Genomic DNA, 25,406 nt, shown 5'->3' on the forward strand with positions numbered 1-25,406 from the left:
GGCATTCCAGAATACAATACTGTAATTCAAGGAAAACTAGTTGTCCTCTACATATGGTCTGATGTAATTACCTTCCAATTCTTGCCAGGATGCCCTATGTGCCACCATTAAATTTAAATCCCCGGTACGTAGAGGGTACAGTCTTGTGCTGGCGGCTGGGTCAGTACGTGTATAGCGAATCTCTCTGGAAGCATTAAGGATGGTGGAGTGGCAGCACACTAGTGGTGGTGAATCACTCTTTTATTCTGTGTGTTTCTGTAGCGGAACTATTCCATTCTAGCTTCATTAATAATTAATACAGAGGGGAAGTGGCGCCCCGCTCGCATTGTCTTTTGTCACACTGAAAAGAATGTTTTTAGATCTTCATAGCCTACTTTATTCCAGAGCTCTTGAAAGGGTGATTAGATTTGTCTGCTTTAGATAACAGGAACAGTTTAAAACACTAAGACTGACACCAGCCAAGGTGAAGTGAAGGTTCCCCAAGTGTAAGTAAAAAATACACTGTAGGAAGCATGAACCTGAGCTGCAATATGGCGTAATGCTTAGAACAGGGGAAGGGGGATCACTAGGCCTGGATTCTATACCTGGCTCTGCCACCAATGCTGAGGCTTTGTTAATTAATGTTTGTAAAGCACTTTGAACTCCTTGGAGGAAACACTCTATATTGATACAAGTTATTGGAAAAAGGCTGAAGGATCCTTTCAAAGTAACTCTCCACCCCAACCCCCACCCCAGAAACAGCTTGAAGGAAACAATTAAGACAGGCCATTCTCAGAGGGACATGGCCTCAGATCAGTAACTAGCCAGTGAAGGGCTCTAGGAAGCTTAGTGATCAAGAAAGTGAAGTGCAGTGACACCTTAAAAACACAAGGATCAGGCACAAGGAGAGAGACAGCAAGCTGTGTGTGAGGATAAGCAGCAGGCTAGAGGAGTGGAGCTGCGGCTGGGGACCGAGGCTGGGGGGGGAGGCGGGGCTGGGAGTGAAGGTGCAGCCAAGTCATGGTGGGGGCTGACAGCTGGGGGCCTCAGCCGTGTGCAGCGCCATGGCCAGGTCGCAGTTGGGGGTTGAGGCAGGGGACCGCTGTGGTCCAAACCATTAATTACATAACTAATAGTCCAAATGAGCAGGGCCCTGCTGGAGCTGCTGATTCTCAAGGGAGGTGGTGTTTGGAGAAGTCACTGCTTTGGAGCCCTCTGTAGTCCCCTCTCAGTTTCAACCTTCTGGTGGGGAGAGGCCACTTACAACTTGGTTATCACAAGGGAGTGATAGCTCAGTGTTTTGAGCATTGGCCTGCTAACTCCGGGGTTGTGAGTTCAGTCCTTGAGGGGGCCACTTAAGGATCTCACACAAATCAGTACTTGGTCCTGCTAATGAAGGCAGGGGGCTGGACTCAATGCCCTTTCAGGGTCCCTTTCAGTTCTATGAGACCAGTATATCTCCATATATTTATTTTATTTTTATATAAATACTTTGCTTTTACTCAGGTCTTTAAAAGGTTTCTAGGTGAGACAATGATTTAAGACTAGTGTTGACATTTGTCTTATGCCAAAATAAATTGGTTTTGGAGCCCTTGCCTAGCAATGGGAGAACCAGTTTGGGCCAAATAACATCCAGCTTGGAGCAAGCACATTTTTTCTGAAGTTCAGGACAGCTTCAGTTTAGATTCCCTTCCCCCCAGCAACCCAGCCATTAGTTTTATCTGTGTTGGCAGCTTTTCTGCAGGTCCCACTGCCACCACATTTCTATGTCATGCGATCTCCACTCAGTCTATGAGGCCACTAAAGGAAATTCCCAAAGCCCAGAAGACATACAGATGTCAGCTGTAGGAATCTGTCTGCTGCCAGTGGAAGGCCATGGAACGCCCTGAAAACGTCTGTTGATGGTGGAGGGAAGGCATTGGGGGCATCATCTCCACACCCCCCACTCCTCAAAACATGTTTGTTGCCTTAGGGTAGGGTCTTCCCTGACTTCTGCCTGCTGTGTGAGAGTGGGGCCCCCCCCACTTCCGCAAAGATATTGTCAGCTATTGGGAGTTAGGTCCTGGAAACAGAAAACATCTGCTGCTGAAGGAGGTTGACAGGGATGGTTGCAGGTACCTAAAAGGGTTCAGGGCATTAGATAAGCACCCAACCCAAACCTTTGGGCGTTTGACGCATAGTAAATCCATAGTATCAAGTACCATAAAACAGTGCTCTAGCCAGTTAACCAATAGTGCAAGGCTTCACTCCTAGCTGGTAACACTAAAATGCACTTTACTTTTTCGAAGAATTTAGTTCAAACCCTGTTTGTAACTGAATTTAGTTTTGATTTTAGCCCTTTACAAAACACTAAGCACCCAAGAGGAAAGCAAGCCAGCCACCCTGCAAGAGAAACATGTTTCATCACTACCCACGCTTCCTCCTTGATGGCAGCCTGTGCAAACAGCCCATCTGGAGTAATGAACTTCAGGCACCTACCAGCAGCCATTGTACAGAAAAACAGCACAGTGACCCAGCTGCAGGCACTCAACTGGCAGAGATCCAGGGCAGGAGGCAGAAAAAGCAACAGAGCAGAAATCCCAAAGTTTAAGGCCACCTGAGACAGACACAAGTTCTGGTAATTTAATAGAACCTGCTATTAAATAGCAATGAAAACATGCCCCTACATCTTGCAAGTTTAATAGTCTCTCTAGACAGGCATGTATCAGCAGGAGTGATGGGCAGCACCCTCTGTTATTAACATTTAGAAAGGGGACATTGTCAAAGGTTAGGCCCACAATGTAGGTTTTGTGAAAAAAAAATGTGTTTATGGCCCCTGATGTTTATCATAAACTGGTCAAGTTCTAGTGCCCAAGTGGAGTGAAAGGCAAAAAGTAAACAAACCACTTCAGTGGTGAACAGTAAATTAGGTTTCTTAGCTTCTTTCAGCTTTAATAATCTCACTGGTAAAGAGCGCTGATGCTAATGTAATTTTTTATCGTGACTGTGTCCTGTTTGGCGCTGGAAGCAGATCACCATATAGCTGTAGCAGCACTTTACCATGGATAGTTTTGTAGTGTAGCATTATGGCCAGGGAGGTTGCCTAGAGAGATTGTGGAATCTCCATCACTGGAGATTTTTAAGAGCAGGTTAGACAAACACTTGTCAGGGATGGTCTAGATAATACTTAGTCCTGCCAGGACTGCAGGGGACTGAACAAGATGACTTCTCAAGGTCCCTTCCAATTCTATGATGCTATGTCGCTGTTTTGTAGGACTGGAGATTTGGCAGTTTTATGAGCAAAATGCTGCCCATTCCTCTGTGGTCATGCTGCTCGCCAGGTGCAGTGGAAGTCATGGGGCTGGGAAAGCAGAATTTGTGGAGCCTGTGCACACCCTCCATATTCCCTGTGTACCATGGAGTCCAGCTGCAGAAGGGCTCCCTGTGTGTTATCATGTGAGGTGAGGTGACGGGGACAGGGTTGGGCTCAGAGGTGGAGCAACACTGCTGGCTTTGTCACTTCACATATCCACTGGCCCTTACTTGCCATCAAGTGGAAATGCAGCATCTGTGGGAGCTTCTGCCGCGCAAAAGCTGTGCTCCTGGCTGCAGAACACCAACTGGGAGGACAGGAGTGTTGAGTAGAGCTGGTTAAAAAATGGGAATTTTTTGGGAAGTGTTGAATTTTGGAAAATGTTGAATTTTGAAATGTTTTGCTCAGCTCTACTTTGGGGTTATTTTCTCTCAGGGTGGGCAGTGGGATCCAGGGTTTGTTCTTATTCAGTGTTACATATGGGTGTCCATGGAGCGTACCCAAAATCTTACCTATCATCTCTTTCTAGAGGAGCATCAAGTCTGGGCTGCTGCCAGAGCTGTAGCACAACACCCAGTTGTGATCAGCACTCGTGTGCCTACTAACCAACAGGCAGAGACCACAGCAGATTTACAGTTAACTGAACTCCCTGCTATCCTGTTGGCTGAACTGACTGCGTGGGCTCGTCCTGCACATTTACCATCGAAGATACTCACATCTGTAATACCATGTGCAGTGTTGGTCACCCTGTCTCAGAAAGGCTATTGCACTATTAAAGGCATTCAGAGAGGGCAACAAGAATGGTTGGAAAAACTTGCTCATGGTGAGTGATTGAAAAGAAAGGGCTTGTTTACCTTAGAAAGCAGATGAACAACAGGGGACATGATAGTATATAAAACAATGCATGGAGCTCCTGTTCTTCCTGTCTCAGAGCATAAGACCAGGAGGACAGTCAATGAAACTGAAAGGTGACAAATTCAACACAGCTAAAAGAAAATACTTGTTTCACACAACATATCATTACACCGTGGAACTCATTGTCACAGGATGTTGCTGAGGGCACAAGCTCAGTAAGGATTAAAGAGGTATTGAACATTTATTTGCCTAACAAGCATAGCCAGTTATGCTAGCTAGTGCTAACAAAGCATATTGGAAGGGAGATAAAAATCTCAAGTTTCAGGATTTAAACCAATTTCCAAATGTTAGGGTTTAGGGTGTGACTCTCACTGGAGGCAGATTACCCTTCAGCTGCCTACTCAGGGCTTTCTCACACCATCCTCTGAAATGTCTGGTCAGACACAGGACACTGGACTAGCTGGATTGATGCAGTGAGACAATTCCTATGTTCCTAAATTATACTCTACTATAAAGAGGCACAGTCTCAGACATAGATATTTGCATAAATTGTGTAGCTTTTTTTTCAGTTTCTATTAGATTTTGAAACACCAAGGCAAATTCTATATGGTAATTGAGACTATCACATCCCCAGGTTTTATGTGGAAAGAGGCAGAAATTATACCTTTAATCCTGCTGTGGTGTAATTATTCCCAGAAAATCCCAGCAAGGGGAGTAGCCATTGCTATTATTAGATCACCTTCACATATACATATAAATCGCAAGACAGTCCTAGAAACGACCACTTTCATTGTCTGAATGTTTGAAATCAAAGGTTTACCATGATTCATTTGCTCCGCTGGAAAGTCTACAATCTAATCAGAATAATCCTAGAGCCTTAGCTATTTTTGACTGCCTGGCACTGCATTGAAAGCTCTGGAGTAGCCTGATGTTATTCATTTCTCATGCCCTTTAATATGATCCCATAACATCATTTTTTGTGCTGGCCGCCAAGCTATTTTAACCCTTGTTGCAATCACGCCTCATTAAAACGCTATTATCTCACTGCAGGGATATATCCTGTAAAATGCCTGCGTGCAAAAGCGTTCTCTAGTGTACAATTAATTGAAATTATTCTGTACAGCTCAGACTTATTCGACGTCTTCTTAATGTCAGGCAAATATCTCTTTAGTTTTTTGCTCAAAACCAAATAATATGGGAATCCACCTTTACTGCACTTTTCTTAAGATGGTGATACAATGTTTATGGGTCATGGACTCCAAGCACAATAAGATCCATTAAACCTGTAAAAATAGCAGCGGTGTGCTTCAGTAACTGTGTACCTTATACTTTAAAGAGCACGCGGCAAGGAAAATCTTTTGTGCTCTCATTTGCTGCCTTATAACGTATAATCAAGTGTAACTGTATGGAGTCTCTGCTGCCATAATCACACCAGTTATCTGCTCATCCAGAGAGTCTTTCAGGAAACAAGATTTAAAAAACCAACTGAACTGCTAATATTAAAACCTCAGGCACCTCTGTGACAGCGTGGGATATGTCTATCAAATTGTGTACTCCATTGTGTACTGGCACCCCCATTTTGTACTAGGAATTCCATTGTGTACTATGTGCTGGACACATGTCCAACCTTTCCCAAGGCAAGGCTATTATGATATATTCTAAACAGCTACCCTGCCCAGGAAAGGTGTTCAATGCCTTGTTGAAGGATTATGATTGAGAAACCATCACAGATCAAGCTCAGACCATCAACTTTGATTGTGCCAGGAAACCATGGATTTTCTACACAGGGAGCCTGTGTGGATAGTGGAGCTGCTGCTTCTCAGCCTGGACACATGGCAAAAGGAGACAGGACTGTATTCAAGAGCAGGGTTCTGCTCTCTGCAGGGCAGAAGGGGCTTGAGCATGAACATCTTCCTTCAGCCGCCTCTATAGGCAAAGGGCATATTCAGCTAAATGCCAGCGCCCCACGTGGAAAGGCAGGCAGGATTCTGCTCTACCTGGAAGGCAGGCAAAATTTGGCCTCACAGATTGGGGCGGGCGGGAGGGCGGTGAGCTCAGACATGGGGAGGGTGCATCACAGGACTTCTGTTGTTTTAAAAGCTCTGTAACTCTTGAATGTTTGCACGAGTTAAGTGTTTCTGGTTAAGAAATTCCTCTGCTAAGCCTGCGTTCCTGGCTCTCCTACCACACCCAGGGTGACCAGAGCCTCAGCAGGCCTCTTGGGAAGCATATGCAAGTGATCTGAGGGGCTTAGGAGGTCCAAGGCACTGGTTTCAGGGTCTAGGAGGCTGGATTGCAGCCTCCCATGTACCAAGGAAGGGCACAGACAAGAGGTGTGTCCCCTAGGGACCGAGAGCCAGAAAGCATCACTAAACTCTGCCCAAGTCCCACTTAGAAGCAAGTGAGACCTAGCAATTGGGGCCCCTCACAATAGACTGATGTCCATCCAGAGGAGTACTGGCCAGCTTGTAACTTGCCCTGCCTCTTTTTTTTTCTTTTTATGAAAAACCTTCTTGAACCATCATGAAGAAACACAAAAAGACACAGGGCCTGTTTTTAACGGTATTTAGGCATTGCCGCACTCAGTGTTGCAACACCTAACTGATTTAGGAGGTCCTTTTCAAAAGTGATTTAGGGTGTCTAAACTGTGATAAAAAAAACCATGGCACCGAGTCTCAGAGCCTGGGTCAGCTGACTCGGGCACATGGGGCTCGGGCTGTGGAGCTATACAATTGCAGTGTAGACATTCAGGCTCAGGCTGGAGCCCGGGCTCTGAGATGCTCCCTCCAGAATGTCTACAATGCAGTGCACAACCTGAGCACCTCGAGCCTGAGGCAGTTGACCCAGGTCTGAGGTATTTTATCGCTGTGTAGCCATACCCTTAGACGCCTCAACCCCATTGACTGAGTGCAGCAATGCCTACAGACTTTTAAAAGTCTAGGCCACAGCCCCTTTCGCCCTTTTACAAAGCACATTGGCTCAACAGATCTTGTCAGTTAATTAGGGCTGGGGTTGGTTCTCAACGAAGCAACCGTCAAAAAAAACTCAGGGCTCCTCTTTACCTGAAGTAGCCAAGGATTACTGACTGGCAGAAGGGGCTTGAGCATGAACATCTCCCTTCAGCTGCCTCCGTAGGCAAGGGGCATATCCAGTTAAGTGCAGAAGGCTTGTATACATTTCATTTAAAGTCAGATTATGGCTGCCCATTGCACATGTGCACAAGATGGGCACATTCCCTGTCCTCTCCCCCCGCCAACTCTATTAATGGAAGGGCCAGTTGAAAGTCCCTCTCCACCACTTCCTTTAGCTCTCTGCTAACAGCACCTGGGATGCCAGATACACCAAAAGTAGAGAGGAATAGGGGCATGGTCTAATTCCCCTGCCACTAGTCAGCAGGGCTGACTAGCCATGGAGGAAAGCACACCATAAGGAGTGTTACATGCTTCCCTGAGCTGCTGTGACATGCCAAGAGATATTGTGCCTCTCTCTGATGGACAATGCTGGCCAGCAAAGCAATGCCTAAATAGGGCAAAGTGGTGCTCTGGTGCCCTCTTTAAGGGACTCTAATTAACGGCATGATGTAGCAACCAGTGTGGTTTTATTTAATTAAAAATACATCCAGTTCATAATCACAGGAAAACGCTTCAGAACTTGTATTTATGCTGGATAGTGTCACACAAGACAATACATTCAACTGTGATGCTGTCTAGGTTCTGACACATTTCCTGACATACTTCATTGCTTAAGGGCAAACTTTTCCTCTCTCATTGGCACAGCAGATTTTTCCCTACATCTCCAAAAATGACATGGTCCATACACTGTATATCAAATAGCGCCAACATTTCAAACAACGGAATGGACACAGATTGATTGATTTATTGCCAGGAATTGCTAAGTAAGTTTCAGGAGGGATTTGCCATTCACAAATAACAGTCTTTAGAAATGGACGAATGGGGGCTATTTGAAATCCAGCTGCTACTAATGAACAAGGCACAGGTACAGGCGCAGGCCCACCCCACCCCCACACACCCTCCCCCTCCCCCCCAAGCTGGGATTACGGCACAACAGTAATGACTGCACCAAAGCTCACATCGTCTGTCAGCCCTCCCCCACTTGCCGAAGAAGTGTTATTCTGGTTAAAATAAAAAGCACATGCCTTGCCCTGCACAGTGATATGGCAGTAACCAACTGGTGCACTGGGGCTCAGGTTTTCACACTTGGGTGCCTGAAACCAGGGTGCCCTATTTAAGCCATGGAATAAAAGTGGCTTGATTTATTTCAGAGTTGCTGAGCTCCTACAGCTCCTGCTGACTTGAAGTAAAGTTTAGCCCTTCACTTATTTAGGAACCTAATTTGCAGATCCCAGTCTAAAAAATGCGCAACAAACACACTGCTATGTATCTCTGAAGAACAACTGACCACCTCAACACAGCCTCTCCCACTACCATTCCCTCCCCTCTTACCCTACCCTTCATTCTAACTCGGGCTTCCACCTCATTCATTGTATGCACTACATTCATGAGCGCTTCTGCTCCTCTCCCCATCCCACATGCCCACTCTCGCTCACTGTCACAAGAGCAGGAGCCCCACCTCCACCTCCCAGTCAGCAGGATAGAACTGACCAAACAGCTGTTGGAGCCCTGGAGCCCAGCAGTTCCACGCTCCAGAGGCAGGCTCTGAGGTGTGTGTAGGACGATAGCTGTCATGAGGGGGCCTTGCTGCACAAGCCCATTGGTTGGTGAGAGGGCTCTGTACTGTGTACACACACCAGGCTCTCTGAGTTTTAGAAAGTTTATTGCAAGCCAAATCTGTGTCACACATGAGGATAGTGCCCTGCCCTGTGAATCTGCCTATGTACAGCTGGCCACAAAGTTCCATGTGCTACAGCTCCCTGAACTGGGATGACCCTCTGCTACCAGAGGGAATAGCCTTGATGAACCACATGCCAATGTTCCCAGCTAGGGTGACCAGACAGCAAGTGTGAAAAATCGGGACAGGGGTGGGGATTTATAGGAGCCTATATAAGAAAAAGACCCCAAAATTGGGACTGTCCCCATAAAATCAGGACATCTGGTCACCCTATTCCCAGCTCAGTTACAAGCCACAACAGAGAAGCTGCATAGCTCCTTATTCACAAAATTGATGTCCCAGAGAAAGCCTGTGGCTGTGCATGAAGCCCTCCCAGCGATTCACACAGGAAACATCCCAGGGTCTATACAAAATGGCTACATGCTTATTCTCTCATACAATGTAAGTGGGGTCTTAATAACACACAGAGATGTACGTCATTTGCTTTAACTGGAAAGCGGTGCTGGAACAAGTGAGACAGGAAACAGCATTCCGGTACTCATCCCATTTGAAAGTCTGATTGCCCTGCATTCAGAAGGGCTGGATTGGGCTTCATTCATACAAGGGGAAGGCACTCACACAAGTACACTGTTCTCTTTTATTCTGGTTGAGAAAAACATGGCTGATTACATGACACTAATACTGTGTGACACAGAGTTAGTGCAGCAGAATGGTACAATATGATGCTCAACTATGCTTCTGAGCCTGATTTCCTGTCCTCGTGCTGAATAACTCCTAAGCTCGTTCTGAGGGAAGAGATAAACAGGATGGCATTAAGGCAAGGTCTTTGACACATGCCTGCTAGCGCTGCTGAGCAGTGATTCAAACCCAACAGCGTTCGCTTCACTGTGCTAGCACATGCAGAAGTAATAGACCAACAAAGATGGTTAAAATGAATGGTTCAGCTTAAAATAGATTCTTTCATAAAAAAAAAACCTGGAGCGTTATGGCCTAAAACATGCATTGATGTTTCAGTAAACTGCTTCCTTGCTTTACGGTTGGGAAAATATGAATGGGTAACTTGCATGCATATCAAGCATTGGAAATAGGACTAGATCACATTAACGAACAGTTAATGCAGATCAGCAAGGTCCATGCAGCCCATAAGAGGCTTATGCAGGGTAGACTCATACCCCAACTTGTTATGAGCAAAATGTTCCTGTAGACAAGCCCTTAGTCTTAATAATATCGCCTCCAGAGTTTCTTACATTCTTTAAACCTCTGCTGTAATCTGTATTATACACAGCAATATTTTTGAACTGCCATGGAAACCCTGTTACATTTTGGGTTAATGTGTATTTCCAGTTTTCTAGCTAGCATATGTGCTTATATGGTCTCATCACTATAGCATCTGAGTGCTTCCTAATCTTTACAGGTCTACCCCAGGGATCGGCAACCTTTGGCACGCAGGTCGCCAGGGTAAGCACCCTGGCGGGCCAGGCCGGGCAGGTTTGTATACCTGCCGCGTCCGCAAGTTCGGCCAATCGCGGCTCCCACTGGCCACGGTTTGCCGCTCCAGGCCAATGGGGGCTGTGGGAAGCAGCGTGGTCCGAGGGACGTGCCGAGGGATGTGCCGAACCTGTGGATGCGGCAGGTAAACAAACCGGCCTGGCCAGCCAGGGTGCTTACTCTGGCGAACCGCGTGCCAAAGGTTGCCGATTCCTGGTCTACCCTGTGCGGAAGGGAAGTACAAGCATAGGGAACTGCAGCAGAGAAGTCTGTAGTGCAGCAGCATTTGAACCCAAGTCCCAGAGTAGTGCTGTTATCACTGGACTATCTTTAATGGCAGTGAGTAGCTGGAAGACAGATTTGCAGCCTGGCCGTGGTGGGTTTTGAACTATTTCGCTCTCTGCTGCTTGAGTTTCCTGTCTTCTTCCTTGTTACATTTGCTGATTTCGCTGACATCTTTTTTTGCCAGCAGTAATCCAGGCACTTTCCTTCATCCCTCACTGAGGGGTTTTGTTATGTTTTTGAATATGGCAAACCGGCTCAAAAATGTGCACAGCTAGAAAATAAACTGAAGGGTTGTCCAGTCAGCACTGTGTTCCCTAGCAGCTGTCACTTTTTGTTTTAGTCATGGCAAAAAAGGTTAGTGGCTGAATTGCCACTGAATTGAAAATAGCGAAGAGTCGTCTTATCAGTTTCAGAACTATATTCAACTCCAACAGTAGCAACTGGCTGCTGTAACACTGGGACTTCATTTTGGTCTTATTCTTCTGCTTGCCTAGTCTGTGGCATTACCAGCACAGGGACTGACAGGGTTCCTTCAGAGAAGGAAAGAAATAAAAGATTAGATTCACCCCTGCTGGCTCAGGGAGGTATTTGCACCTAGTGGGGTCTTGCAGGGATTGGTTCTTGATCCTACGCTATTTATCAATGACCTGGGAGAAAACAAAATCATCAAGTTTGCAGATGACCCCAAAATTGGGTGATTGGTAAATAATGAAGAGGACTGGTCACTGATACAGGATGCACTTAGTAAGCTGGGTGTAATCAAACAACGTGATTCAAGACAGTCAAATGTAAAGCTGTACAACTAGAAACAAAGAATATAGGCCATACTTACAGCATGGTGGGAGGCAGAGTCACTGAAAAAGATTTGAGGGCCATAGTGGATAAAGAGATAAACATGAGCTCCCAGTGCGACACTGTAACCAAAATTATTAATGTCATTGTTGGATGCATAACCAGGGGAATCTTGAATAGGGGTAGAGAGGTTATTTGTTACAGGTGCGATCACTGCTGGAATACTGTCCCATTCTGGTAGCCACAATTCAAGGAGGTTGATAAATTGGAGAGGGGTCACAGAACAGCCCATGAGCATGATTAAAGAATTAGAAAACAAGTGTTATAGTGATAGCCTCAAGCAGGGACGTTCCTAGGGGCCCCCCTTAACATTTTTTTATACAGGTGAAATCTGGTTACAGTGAACATCAAGGGCAGCTGCTGGCCACAGGTTAAATATTGATAGCACCCAGTTGTATAATTATAATTTTGTTATATTATATTGTAGTTCTTTTTTATAATTATAATGAAGTTCATATAATTAAAAAAAAAACGTAACCGATCAAAATCAGTGTCGCAACGCTTACATTCTGATATCCACCTTCCTGGACTTCCTTGCAGCAGACTCACTTCCCGCTACCCTCGGTGGATTTAAAAAAAAATGTAATTATACATTCACAACACTGAGAGCCCACGTCTCGGGAACTGGGTGGCTCTTGGAGGGCCTATATGTGCCCAGTGCTGGGGGACCCCAGAAGCCTCCAGCATGGAGGAGGGGCTCTAAGATCTGTTTTCTCTGGGGGCTGGGAGTGGGAGGGGAGGCAGAAAAGCAGATGGATAGAGGACCCCAGTCCTGGTGGGTGGTGGAGAGAGCAGAGTTGTGGGATCCCAGGTCCTTGTACTGCAGGGCGGGGGACCCCAAGGCTGGAGAGCTGAAAGGCAAGGAGGACCCTGAGGCAGGGGTTGATAAGGGCTGGCCCTGGCCTGGAGGTGGCATTGGAGGACCCCACTCAGTGCTGGGAGAGGGGAGAAAGGGCAGTGGAAGGGGGAGGTGTGGGACACTGGGGGGACACCAGTTCTGGGCGACGGGCGAGGGATGATGGAGACTACTGGCTGGCACTCACCTGTGCTAGGGGCGAGGGGGCCTCCTGTGCTGGTGGAGTGTCCCACTGGAAAAGGTCAGCCTGGGTCAGCTTGCTCTGGCACTAGTGGTTCGGGGTGCACTAGGACCCTGCAGTGGCAGGCGATGCTGGGAGCCGGCAGAGCAGAGCGGGCTGGCGCTGGGTCACTTGCTGCTGCTGCTGCTGCAGAGACTGAGCCCAAGCCCAGAGGGGCTGCGGGCAAGAAATAAATGGCCGGGCCGGTGAGTGTGGGGCTCGGGCCTGATCCCTGCTGCCGCCGCCACCAAGCCCCCCGCGAGCCCTCCCAGGCTCCCCTGCCCTTCCCCCGTGTCCCTCTTAACTGTGGGGCCCCCCAAAGAGTGGGGCCCGGGGTGGTTTCCCCGGTCTGCCTTATGGACGGGACCTCTCTGGCCTCAAGAAACAGTCTATTTAGTTTAACAAAGAGAAGGTTAAGGGGTGACTTGATTACAATTTTTAAGTACCTACCTGAGGAACAAATATTTGATAATTGGTTCTTCAATCTAGCACAAAAAGGTGTAACACAAGCCAAGGCTGGAGGCTGAAGCTAGACAAATTCAGATGGGAAGTAAGGCATCCATTTTTTAACAGTAAGGGTAATTAACCATTGGAACAATTTACCAAGAGTTGTGATGATTCTACATTACTGGCAAGTTTTAAATGAAGATTGGCTTGTTCCCTACATACTATGCTCTAGACATTATTCTGGGGACACTGCATGGCCTGTGTTATACAGGCGGTCAGACTGGCTGATCACAATGGTCCTGTCTAGCCTTGAAATCTATGAATTTCTTCCTTATTGAAGTTAGCGTTGGTTTTTGATCGGTACTTTAACAACCACTGTGATACTATCCATTTAGATGAAGAGTTGTCTGGTGAATATTTAACTAGAGGAACTCTCAATTTATAGCTCCACTAAGGAAACTCAAAGTGTTCTCAGATCTTTTTAATACGAGCCCTTTCTTTCTCTGGATCCATTCCTACTTCCACTGAAGTCAGTGGCAATTTCAACGATTTTCAATGGAATCAAGAACAAGCCCTATCTTTTGAAGTGTTTAGCACCTTACTGGATTAGATCCTTTATGGAATGTTGTCTTTGATGGGATAACCTCTCTGTTTAATTGACCCCCCTAATTTACTTCTTGTTATTCGGTATATAATATGGTCCTGAAAATGTACTAATCTAATCCTTATTGCATTCATTTGTATCTTAAAATGTGTTGTTACTGATGGCACTTACTGTGTACAATAAACTTTATTTGCAAAAGAAAGTCGAGTACAGGATCTAGGCAGAATCAACCCATGCTTTTATTTCCATTGCATATAAAAATTTCATATGAAGGTATTGATGTACAGTACTACTCCATAGGCTGTAAGAGAGGCTAAGAAACCATTGAAAGACTAATCATTTGCAATGTTCACACAAGTTGCCAGTCTAAAGACATACCCAAAGGAAAAACCAAACTAAAACAATAACAAAAATTGTTCAGGATTTCTGTTATTATAGTGTCCCTTTTATACTGTTTAAAACAAAAGCAATCAAATTCCTTTGGGCCAGGGCTGCTAAAATCTACAGTTTGTGTCAAAAAGGAGGCTTTGTTTTTCCTTGAAAAAGAATCTCTCCTTTCACTGAACAGTCACATGTTACAAGGGCTGGGCATCAATGGAATGGAAAAGAGATATCTATCTTACACTAGCAACTTAATTGCTATCAGGAGTCCTAACTGGCCTACAGCAACTGTGGTGTTTAAGTGGCAAGGGATGCTTACGAGAGTCCAATTCTGCAAAACTAATACTAGTGTTATTTAAAGGGTTACAGTCATCCTTTACACCTAGTGCATCTACACTATGCACATGTGTACAAAAGCCTTAGGTACATCTACAAAAGAGGAAAGCTTTGGCTGCTTGTAACACTAATATTAATGTTGGAAACATTTCCAAGATTTCAAGTTGTCTTTTGCCCTACTCTATGGATTATGGTTATACAGTGGTGTACTGTACTTCCTGTACATCTAAATAAGGAAGGAACATGAAGGACAGTTGTCAAAATAATAATGCACATGAATTCTGATTAATTCATTTTCCTATGTGCCTAAGAGCCAAATGAGTTATTACAACTGTCCCATGTGTACAGCACATTTGTGCAGTGCTGTTTCAAATGATTGTGTTAACTTCAAAAAGGGAACAACAGGTAATGGCTGAAGTAATCCCTGATTATAGTCTTCAAAAGTGGAAAGAAAACCATCAGGTAGACAATGCAATTACACTACTGTAGGAATAGAAAAGCTTGACTTTCAAATGGGGCCATGAATGAAAACAGGTTGTAGTATTGTACATACTAGCTTGTGCCAGTGACCCAATCAATTAACTACTAAAAATATTGTAGGAATGCCCAGCCCTAGCCCCACAACTACCTTACTTTCAAATGCAGCAAAACAGAAGAAAATATTGTTCAAAGTTAAGGCACAGCCCTGGGACCAAAGACCTGCAGCTTTTTTATTTATATATCTTTATGTATTTTATAGTTTTTCTCAAATCTTCCATAAACAAGCTCTAAGGTGACATAGAATATATTACAGGAGAAAAAATGTACAAGGAGTATGTATACATAATATTCATTCTCTCACCAAGAGTTTCCAAATATAGCAACACCAACCTGTCAAGGATGATGTTATAATAAGAACTGATAATTTACAATTAACATTACAGTATGTACATTACAATAAATACATGGTTGTAAACAGAGACAAACAAGACTGTATTACAGGTAAGGTCATTTGGTGAGAAAAATGCATGGCACAAAATAAAATAAATAATGCATTTTAAAAGAATTGTCAAAGCTTTCTGTAAAATCCATTTCATTCAAGTTTTTTTTAAAACCTTTGAATGCAATTTGTTCTACCTGTATTCGCTCATAATTTTTAACAATAATGCAAAAAAACCCAATTAAAAATAACAAACACAGCATTACTGAGAACAGTAACTTGCAAGCTAAAGTGTACTCTCATAAGCAAATGCAGGTTTTTCTTTTTTTCCCATTCAGTACCCAACTCATTGCACTTTCTTATGGCAAAAATATTTAGAAACATGTAAAGCCACTTGTAAATTGTATTATTTTTAAAGCAGTGTGCAATGCTAAAGCACACTTCGGCAAAGAAAAAAAAAAGATTGTACAGTGCATTAGATCCCTGGCTCTAAGAAATCATATCTTTTTCTACTATTTGATTGTCCATGTGTATGGGTGTATATTTCACAATATGGTGGCATTTTCTTTAAGCCTATTTGTTTTCAATTAGTGCAGATGTAAAACCCTTTCAGGTCCATATTGATTTTTGGAATTTATATTGCTTTTTTTCATGATTAAGATTCCAGGCACTCTTGGGGATTGAAAGGATTTTTAGATGGGAGTGGGGACTCAGGGGGAGATGGTGAGGGAAAGAAATGAGCCTGAAGCTCCTATCAGCATGGCAAAATCTCTCCATTCACTTTCCCCCTTTGGTATCTTCTCAGATAAAGCCCTTTCGGGGCTAAAGGCAGACAAACCTACAACCTGGAGATAGAAAAATGCAAAATGCACTAAAAGCTAAACCATTATCCAAAGGTTTTTAAATAGGTTTGTATCCTAGATCTCTGAAATTGGTATACCCCTTATTCATTTCCTATACATTCACTGGTTCAACTGAACTCAAGCAAAGGGAATAAGTGCCATTTCCATTTCATCTTGTCAAAAAGTCACCTATGCCTTGTCATTCGATCAGAATTTGTGACAGAAGGAATCTATTTGTTTTCCTAGGCAACTATTCCCAATCTTACTCATCAAAATTAGTCTTAATAAAGAGTCAACCATAGGAGATAAATTCCTTCCCACTACACATGACCTATCAGTAGAAATGCATAATGACAAGCATGACTCTATAAAACCGCTTTTTCCTTCCAAGTTACTGAAGGCTTAGGTACTGACCAGATTTAAAAGTAGGATCCTTTCAGAACAACTTGGACATAGGAAGAGAAACATTTTGAAATTGTGAAGTAATGTGGGGGGAAATCCAAACCTTTCCAAGCATTACTGGCTTGTTTTTTTTAAAAAAACCCTTATGATCTGGCTCTTCATGCAAGGAAAATGAGTTCTGAAAAATATGCTAAAGGTTATTTTTTAAAGACACACACATATACTTCTGAGGTGAGCATGTGCTCCAGCTAAACAGAAATTACTGCCCAAACTGCTGACACAAAATAAGTTTTAAGGGAGACAAAATAGGAAAGATTCTACTCTTTTGCCACAGCAAATAGGTTGTTCTTATTTAGTGAGCTCCAGTTCTCAGCCTCAGAGTGATATTCTAATGGAACTAATTTTATTAAGCAAAGAGAAGTGTTATGTTTATATAAAAAGATGGTTCATCACTTTTTCATATTGGGCCCACTCCTGCAATTCCTGACTTGAGTGGTCCCATTGGTTTCAGTGGGACTACTTGTGGGAGTAAGAGTGGGGTTGCAGGGTCAGCTCCACTGTGAGGACAAAAATAGACTTCTGTTGTTTGTCTGAAAAAATTATAATAAAAAGAAACATAAAATGAATTCCGTCCTACTAAAAGGGTTTCCTGCAACATAAACAAAAATATTTCATGGAAGTCATTGGTATATAAAACAATGGATTTTTACAGCTCAAATCAATGCTATAAAAATCTAACGTGCAAAACTAAAATAAAATAAAATCTATAACTAGATAACTAGAAGTATTATCCAGTGTTGCACAGATTTGTACTGAAAACTTGCAAGTTACTCTTTGGAAAAAATAACCAGTGGCAGATGAAGTTCTGAAGGTGTTTTTTTCTTTAAATATAATACCTCAATACATTTAATAATAAAAGTAAGCTCTACAAAAGATCTCTGTTTTACATATAATACAAAATGCAGAGGTCAGTGTAACCCACTTGGTCACACTTTCTTTATTTTTTTTTCAGTCATGTATTAGGAAGACTTGAAATTAGAAAATTATGCAATTTCCACAGCTCATCTTCCTACAGGTAACAGATTCATGTTGTGTCCCATTATTCATGTGCATTTGTTTTCCATTAGGAACCTCAGTTCATTCTCTGGCTGTTTTCTTAAAACTCTGATGATGAATGTTACTCAATGCCTTGCTTGTAAAATAAAAACAAAACACCCAATGCACACCAGCCTTTTGCTGGTAGGCTGTATTCCTCTGAAACCACTTTAGAGACCTGATTTCTTCAATCAAATCTGCCAAATGGAGATCTTATTAAGATGCTGTTCATGGATGTTTTCCCCTTTGCTCTCTGATGCCATGGAGGTGAAATTGTGGTTACAATATTCCTGAGTGCCAAACTGAGTAATTAAGGTCAGTTTTGATCAACAAACGTCCTGGCAGGTGACAGTGAGGTGTGACCATGGTTGTGGCATGTGATATGCACTTTGGAAACCATTTTCTAATTAAAAAAAAAGAGAGAGAGAGAGAGAGACAAAGAGACAGAGAGAAAGAAACTGAGTCTTCACACTGTTACGTGTCAGGAGAATGATCTTCCTCTAGTACGCAAGGTTCTGGGTGGCTCTCCTCCCCTTCTACTTCTTCACCTACTTGCTCGTCAAGAGGAATTTCAGTGGATTCTGAGTCCTGGGTGCAAAGAGTCTTGGAGTCACTGAAGCTGGTGTCTTCTTCCACTTGACTTCCACTGTCCTTTTCAGTGTCTGATTCACCATCTTCCTCCAATGTTAGTTCAAACTGGAATTTTTCAGTTTGGCCCTGCCGACCCTCTTCCTGGTCATCAGGTGCAGGAGAAGGACTCTGAGGGATTGTGCTCTGGTACCATTCACGATTGTCCTCCAGGGTATCCAAGATATCCTGGGCATCAGGGTGAACAAGATCTGCCCATGTCTCCCAGAGAGGATGAACAATGTAGTCTATAAACCCCACCTGTTCCAAGTAATGTCACAATACAAAATTAGGATGAGTACCTTATTCCCAAGAAAAAAATGCACATATAGGTTATAAAACAAAATAGAAATAATAGAGCCTCCTGATGTTCATTCCTTCCCAGAAGAACAGAGTACAATGTCTGAGCATACTATTGTCAGAAACAGGCGTGCTGGATACCCCATCTTTAAGAAGGCTGAAAAGAAGCCATGCTATTCTATGTGGAAAATGGGCTTTTGTAGCATTCTCAACAGATTGCAGTGCTCCAGGCTGAATCCGTAGCTTTTTATTTTGTATTAATGGGAGATGGATATTGGAAAGGGTTTATTTTTAAATCTAATTCCCAACAACTTATTCTTATCTCTTGAGCTGAACTGCTGTTTTACATACGATTGTGCTATTAAAGGGAAGCTTAATGAAAAGATGTATCGTATTCCTCCTTATAGCACATCCCACATTACAGAACAGTGCCATGCTGGAGCTCTTTGGCCCACACACAGCTATTTTTAATGGTAGGAAATCTCAACTCCTCTTAAAAGCTGAATTAATTAATGGGGAAAAATTCAACAACATACATCCAGAAACCCATGCAAATAAAACAAATCAAGTGACTAAGATCCAAGTTTATCTATTAGAATGTATTGGCATGTTATCTCATTACTTATTCAAATGGATTACCTGTGATTTCTCTACAGATGCATTGTGCTTATCACACATGGGACTTATCTCCATGCCCCTCTCTCTTTCCCGGTCTCCCTGATGAAAGAACTCTTCCATTATTCTGTCGGTCCACTGGCGGTAGAGCTGGAGTGGCTTGGTTGGATTGCTTAGATCTGCACAGTGTACCATATTCTGTAAAACCTAAAATGGACAAATATATATTATCTACTGAGCACCGCCTGTGTTATTAACACTAGAGACGAAAGGCTCTTTTTTCCATTTACACATTTGGTGACTGTGAAACAGAATCTTGAAAATACAGGTAGCGCAGCATTTATTCTGTACAGCAAAAGCTGGATGTGCCTATGTGTGTTTTTCACATTTCCATTAATAGCCACAAATTATCTCACTTCTACAGCTTCTGTCTATATTAAGAGGTAGAAAATGTTTAAGTGCAAGACTGATCAGGTTCAAAGATGCTTAGAGGTTAGGCCATAGCAAATTAAACCCAGAAAAAGTAGTTTCCTAGCTCAAAGCTCAACTAAAGAACTGGTCAATGCCCAACAGAATGTGATATTGAATGGAAATATGGCCCTTCCAGCTAATGAACACGTTTGAAAGGAAAGGGAGAGTGTAATGAGGTGAGAATGGGGACAGAATTAAATGAGACAAACACCCACGTAGGACTGGGGAGACAAACCTAGTAAATGAAGGTTAGTGACTATTTTTCAGCATGGATGATCTTACCTGAATTCTGTCTGAATAGTTATCAAGAAGTAGAACTCCAGAACTTGTCACTTTCTTGGTTTCAACCATAGTTTTCAAATCAGCCAACAGATTCATATGTTTAGACATGTCTGTTGCAAGCACCTTGAAGGCGAACACAAAGCATTAGTAACTAAAATGATTGAATGACAGCCACCAAACCACGAAGAGATACAGGTTTATGTTATTGTTTTTTTGGCGGGAGGTATGGGGGGAACCATGATCCACACATATGACTATATAATTTTTTTTCCTAACTAGGGTTCCCCATGCCGTAAAGGCTGTTGGTTGTGCCAGCCTTTAGTTTTAATTCAAAAGAAACCCAACATACATGCTTTATACCTAATGCAATTTTCACTGCATTGCCTGCATTATGTGCCTGAGTGTATATAATGTACCAGAAAACTATCTAAGGTTTGTTTTGTTAATGCAATCTGAATGCATTAGAAGTGGGAAATTCAAGCTGTAACTCACAATGTCAATGACCATTTTCCTCAGTGATTGTCTTTGTTTTTTGGTCAGATTCTGGAAAATGTCACAATTCTCCTCCTGTAGCAACTTGAAACCCACAGCTAAATGATGGTTCTCCAATACCGATGAGTCATTGTACATCAAGGCAAGTTCAGAGTCTGCAAGACAGTCACGAGGCAGAATGTTAACAAAGCTTGTATTTCCCCCCAGGTTATTTTTTGATTTTTCAGATTCCCAAGACAGCTGAAAAGCACATATTATTCTAATATTTACAACAGTCCTTCTCTTCATCCCTGCAGGCTGCAGGTCAAACTAACCCCTTCCTAGATTTACCGTTTGGAATCTCATGAGATGGTAACGCAGAAAAGTCAGTTCATAATATTTTTAACAGGATTTAGAGATACACTTTTGTTCCTTCTATTTTTTAACTATCTGTATTGGCTTGCACAGGAAACAAGCTTTGTGTAACCCAGAGACTATCAGAACTGATGAAGTAAACTTAAAACCCCAGAAAACCCTAACAAACTGAGGCAGAGTACGGGGAACAAGCATAAAGAATCAGATCAGTACTTTCAGAACCCATCCCACATGTGCAGCACTCACACCTTCTAACACAATATTATTAATGTTAACTTGCATCTGCCTACAACTCAGAGCCAGGAAAACAAAGCTAAGGATTTGCCCTGGTTTAAGCATGTAGTAAAACAGCTTAATTTTCAATGTATGCACTTCAACAATCTCAGGCACTCTGAGGAGTAAAGGAGTCATTAGTATATGAAAACAGAATGTTTTGGGAGGAGGGTGACAGGATAATACCAGCGGTGCTTCCCAATATTCTCTTGGAGAGCCATATAGTTTGAAAGCCCTAAGCAGTGACCTGGCCCAATAACTAAATTGCATGCAACTCACTAGTAGTGACAGGATGCTTCCTTTTCAAATGTGAGTATTCTTAACTCGGTCTATACAGCAGTGAAAATAAAGGGGCTCATGTACCCTCTTAGCAACATCCAGGAACAATTTGTACTTAGATATACGCAAAAGTCTGCATGCATCTACTTAGCCAACTAACCAGCCTACTTTGAAAATGAAGAGCATATTTTATTCCATTTACGCAGGAGCACAGCTGGATTGTATACACACAACCATTTACATGCCTTTTAGTATATGGCCTATAACGACTGCATTATTGAAAAAGAATACTTTGTATGCAATCACACTTGTCATTTATTGACATTAATTTCTGTTTATTAAAGTTTCTGTATCCTAAATCTAGCTGTGCATCAGTCTATTCTACTCTTTCTCCTCGTTATCTTCTTTTGTAGACACTATAGTCTAAAATCCCTTCAGCTCAATGGGGTTGCACATGAAGGCTCTTGTGTTCAGATTTCAGGAGCCTCATTATGTATTCTCCTGCTGTCTCACTCTCCTGTACCGAACACGTGAATCTTGTGATTCAGGAAATCCTTCCTCTACCTTTCTTTGCCTTGAAGGCAGAAAAGCCATAATAGCAGAGAAGAAAGAGACCTTGTTTGTCAACCAACAGCCCTTTCATCTTTCACAGAAAATTCTGTAAGCGTGTTTATTTGCTATTTTTCCAAGAAGGAACGTGGAAAATTGTAGGAAAATCAGCCTTTCTGGAGGCCAAGGCCATAAGGAGTGCTCAACACTACTGTTACTCAAAAAGGTTGAGGCCCTGTGGGTGGTTTGATTTTGTTAACATTTGTAATTGCTGTGGAAGAAGGGGAAAGTACCCACATGTTATTCGATCTAACAATCTTGTTAGCGGCTCCCGGTATGTTTGTGAGAAAAGATTGAAGAAAACTGTATGGCTTTATATAGTTGCTCTCCCTCAGGGGTTATGATTGAGGGGGAGCACCTTAATTCCCACAGCTCCAAGGGACCTTTGCCAAAGAGGCTGGTCAGGGGGTGCAGAGAGTCTGTGTCTCCTCTCAGTGCCCTAGCCACATACCTCCTGGTCAGTGGCAGACATCTTGGGTGCCATAAATCAGTATATATACTCTTAGATGAACTGTTCCTCTGTTTGGGGGAGTGTCTTTGTCCCCAAAGATGGCGATGCATTTTCTACTGTTTTTCTCTAATCCTTTTAAAGTCTGAGTCCCCACTGAATTTAATACTTGTAAAAAGAGCTCCAGTGAGAGCCTTTTTGGAGACTGGCATTTTCTGTTTATCCACAGAGTAAATAAAACACACGTAGTGACAGCACAGACTTCTCTACGGTGCCATGGCAATGCACCTCCAACCTAACTGGTAGGGCACACTATCCTGGGGGGAGAGACAGTGTTGTGCAGTCTCCATTGCCCTGAAATCCTTGGCCTCTCTTTAGCCTGCCAACAAGAGTGCCAATTAGTGCCAAATGTAATGTGGAAGCTTGTCCAGCAGTGACTGGACTAAAATGATTGTCTCATTTCTTATAAGTCACTGAATAACTATATGAATAGTTGGGCTGGATTTGAACGGTTTACCCAGAAGTGACGAGCTTTATATACCACTATCAGTCCCTTGAGTTGGCCAGTCACCCAATGGTAATCTCACAAAAATTCAGCAGTCTCCGCAGAAATGAATAAAAATAATTCCCAGATTTAAATGCTTTTAATTAAATTAAACTAAATTCTTCTCATTCTATAGCAGTTCCATGCCCTCATAATAGTGTGTTATCATTCAGTGTACCCACGAAATGGTTTATTTACATCTTGGGAGATTTAATATTAAGTGCTTTTTTGCGCACTAAGCCTGGTTCAGTCTGTTCCTATGTTGCGCTGTTGAAGTGCACTTGCTATCAATATAGCTTTGAAACTTCGGTGACATCCCCAATCCTCCTCCTTGTGGATGAGTCACCAATTTGCATTTCACTATAGGGTAGCCCGCAGGCCATTAAAGCACATAAAAATAAATTCAAATAATGTTCAGGGTCTGATTTGAACCTATAACAGCAAAAAAGTCAAAGCTGGAACACTCCCCCTCAGACTGCTGGGTCATGGCATTGTAGCACTGGTGCAATAGAGTCAGTCAATGCAGAAATTACCTACATTATCTACTAACATGTATGTAGATGGGTTAAAGATGCACCCACAGACATGATTCCATTTTCTTGATTTTTCCCCCCTTGCTTTCTCAGACCCTTAATGTAATTTCAACCTTGATATTTCTGGTGAGCTACTGGAAAAGGAAATTCAGTTGGGATGGCAAAAGCAATAATATTGTATAAAGTAACTTACATTGATCCAGACTGTGCTACCCGATGCATGTTGTATAATATCTTACTCCACAAATAGTCCCATTCAAATCAATGGGGTTATACACATGGAGTTAGGGGCTATTCAATAGAGATATCACAATCTAGCCCTTAAAAAAATAGAAGTCATGCTCATATTTGGTAGAAAGCTAGGAGGATTCTCGTAATGCTGCAGTACAGACCAGAGCAATGCAGAATATGTCACCGGTACACTGGACTTCACATTCAGAGGTGGTGTTAGGCTGCTCCACCTCTCCCTGCTTCTTTGTTCATATAGGGGGCTATCACTAGAGGCTGTGGAGACTCAGAAATAGGGGGAGAGGCTTTACCACAGCCTAAGGGATTTTGCAGGCAGGAGGCAGCCATGTATGCCATGAATACGCAGAAGCTAGGAAATTATCACAGGTATCTACAGAGAGGAATGGGTCCTGCACATGCTATTTTGCAAAGAGCCCCACAAACCTAGGGCTGACCTTACTCATATTAACCGTTTTCTTTCTTTTTTTCATTTCTTTATATTTTATTTCCATTAATCTTCTATTCTGCTCTTACCCATTTTTTTCTTATTTAATGGAAACATTACATAACTTCCACTTTATTTCAGGAGAAGAACTACCATTCTGCCCCTAGTGGGTGACAGTGCTAAAGTTCATCCACCTAGTAACTCCTGCCCCCTTTGAGTATTTAGTGCAATGGGAAGATTATGTCTAGGGTTAAATTACTTGCAAAATGACTATCAGATTAAAATACAAACACGTGTGTATTCTAAGAAAAGGTAAGAGAAGGGTATGAAGTGGAAAAGCCTGTGCTTCTCATTTTCTATGCACATATCTTACAGGATACCAAGTAGAAACTGTAAATATTACAAAAAACCAAACAAACAAACCCTCACTTACTTGTGTTGATAAGAAATTGGTTTGAAACCCCAGGGTGATCAACATCATGTATTGCACTGGCAAAAATTGCTGCAAGAATCTCCAGATCAGTGAACACTGCCTGAAAAACCATACAATAGAAACAACAATTACTAACGAAGGAAACTGCCTTTTCAGTAAAAGGATAATGCACTGATTTTTTTTCTCCTTCAAAATTCATATTTCAAAAAATAAAACAAAAACAACGAACAAACAAAAACATCTTTCAACATAGTTTAAATATAACAGGAACTTCAAAAAGTTATTTAAATATAATCCACACAAAGTTTTGGAAAATAGTCCTTGACATATACAAGACATTTCAAATTTGGGTATCAACAGGCACTTACATAAATTGCCTGTTTTTTTGACGTCCTGAGCACTGAAAGCACCACTGAATTCAATAGAACAAGACAATTGTGGGTTTTTACAGCATCTCTCCATAAATAAGGTCATTTGTATTTAGATCACTAAATATAGATAGGTGCCTAAATCTTAGCACCTACCAAAGTCTGAAAATTTTGGCCTAACTAATTATTATACATTGTGGTGTTACCCCAGGTAGTATATTTATGTTGCATTAAGCATGCTTATACTATATTATCAACATATAATATGTATTGGTTACGTTAAAAAGGAGCATGCCTCCTAAATTATATTAAGAGAGAATGGTTATGATTTATTACAGTATATCTGTAAGCTGCAAGGTATACATCCTACAAAGTACTGATTCTCCTTTTAGAAGCCATTATGAAAATAAACTAGTCAATAACAGTATCTAGGGGGATATTAG

General features: G+C 42.5%; 1 protein-coding gene across 1 annotated transcript in view; it reads right to left on the reverse strand.

The window, feature by feature from the left end:
* Positions 1-13,913: 13,913 nt before the first annotated feature.
* The window catches only part of PDE4D (phosphodiesterase 4D), a 460,927-nt gene continuing 449,434 nt past the window's right edge, over positions 13,914-25,406 (reverse strand). Inside the window, exons 11-15 of the mRNA XM_026649103.1 lie at positions 24,596-24,695; positions 20,450-20,604; positions 19,958-20,080; positions 19,229-19,411; positions 13,914-18,550 (exon numbers count right to left, since the gene is read on the reverse strand). Of these exons, the coding sequence (XP_026504888.1) occupies positions 18,137-18,550; positions 19,229-19,411; positions 19,958-20,080; positions 20,450-20,604; positions 24,596-24,695 (975 nt within the window). The 3' untranslated portion in view covers positions 13,914-18,136. The remainder of the gene's footprint in view (positions 18,551-19,228; positions 19,412-19,957; positions 20,081-20,449; positions 20,605-24,595; positions 24,696-25,406) is intronic.

Source organism: Terrapene carolina, unplaced genomic scaffold (assembly GCF_002925995.2).
Source record: "Terrapene carolina triunguis isolate 2854851 unplaced genomic scaffold, T_m_triunguis-2.0 Scaffold69, whole genome shotgun sequence".
Lineage (NCBI taxonomy): Eukaryota > Metazoa > Chordata > Testudines > Emydidae > Terrapene > Terrapene triunguis.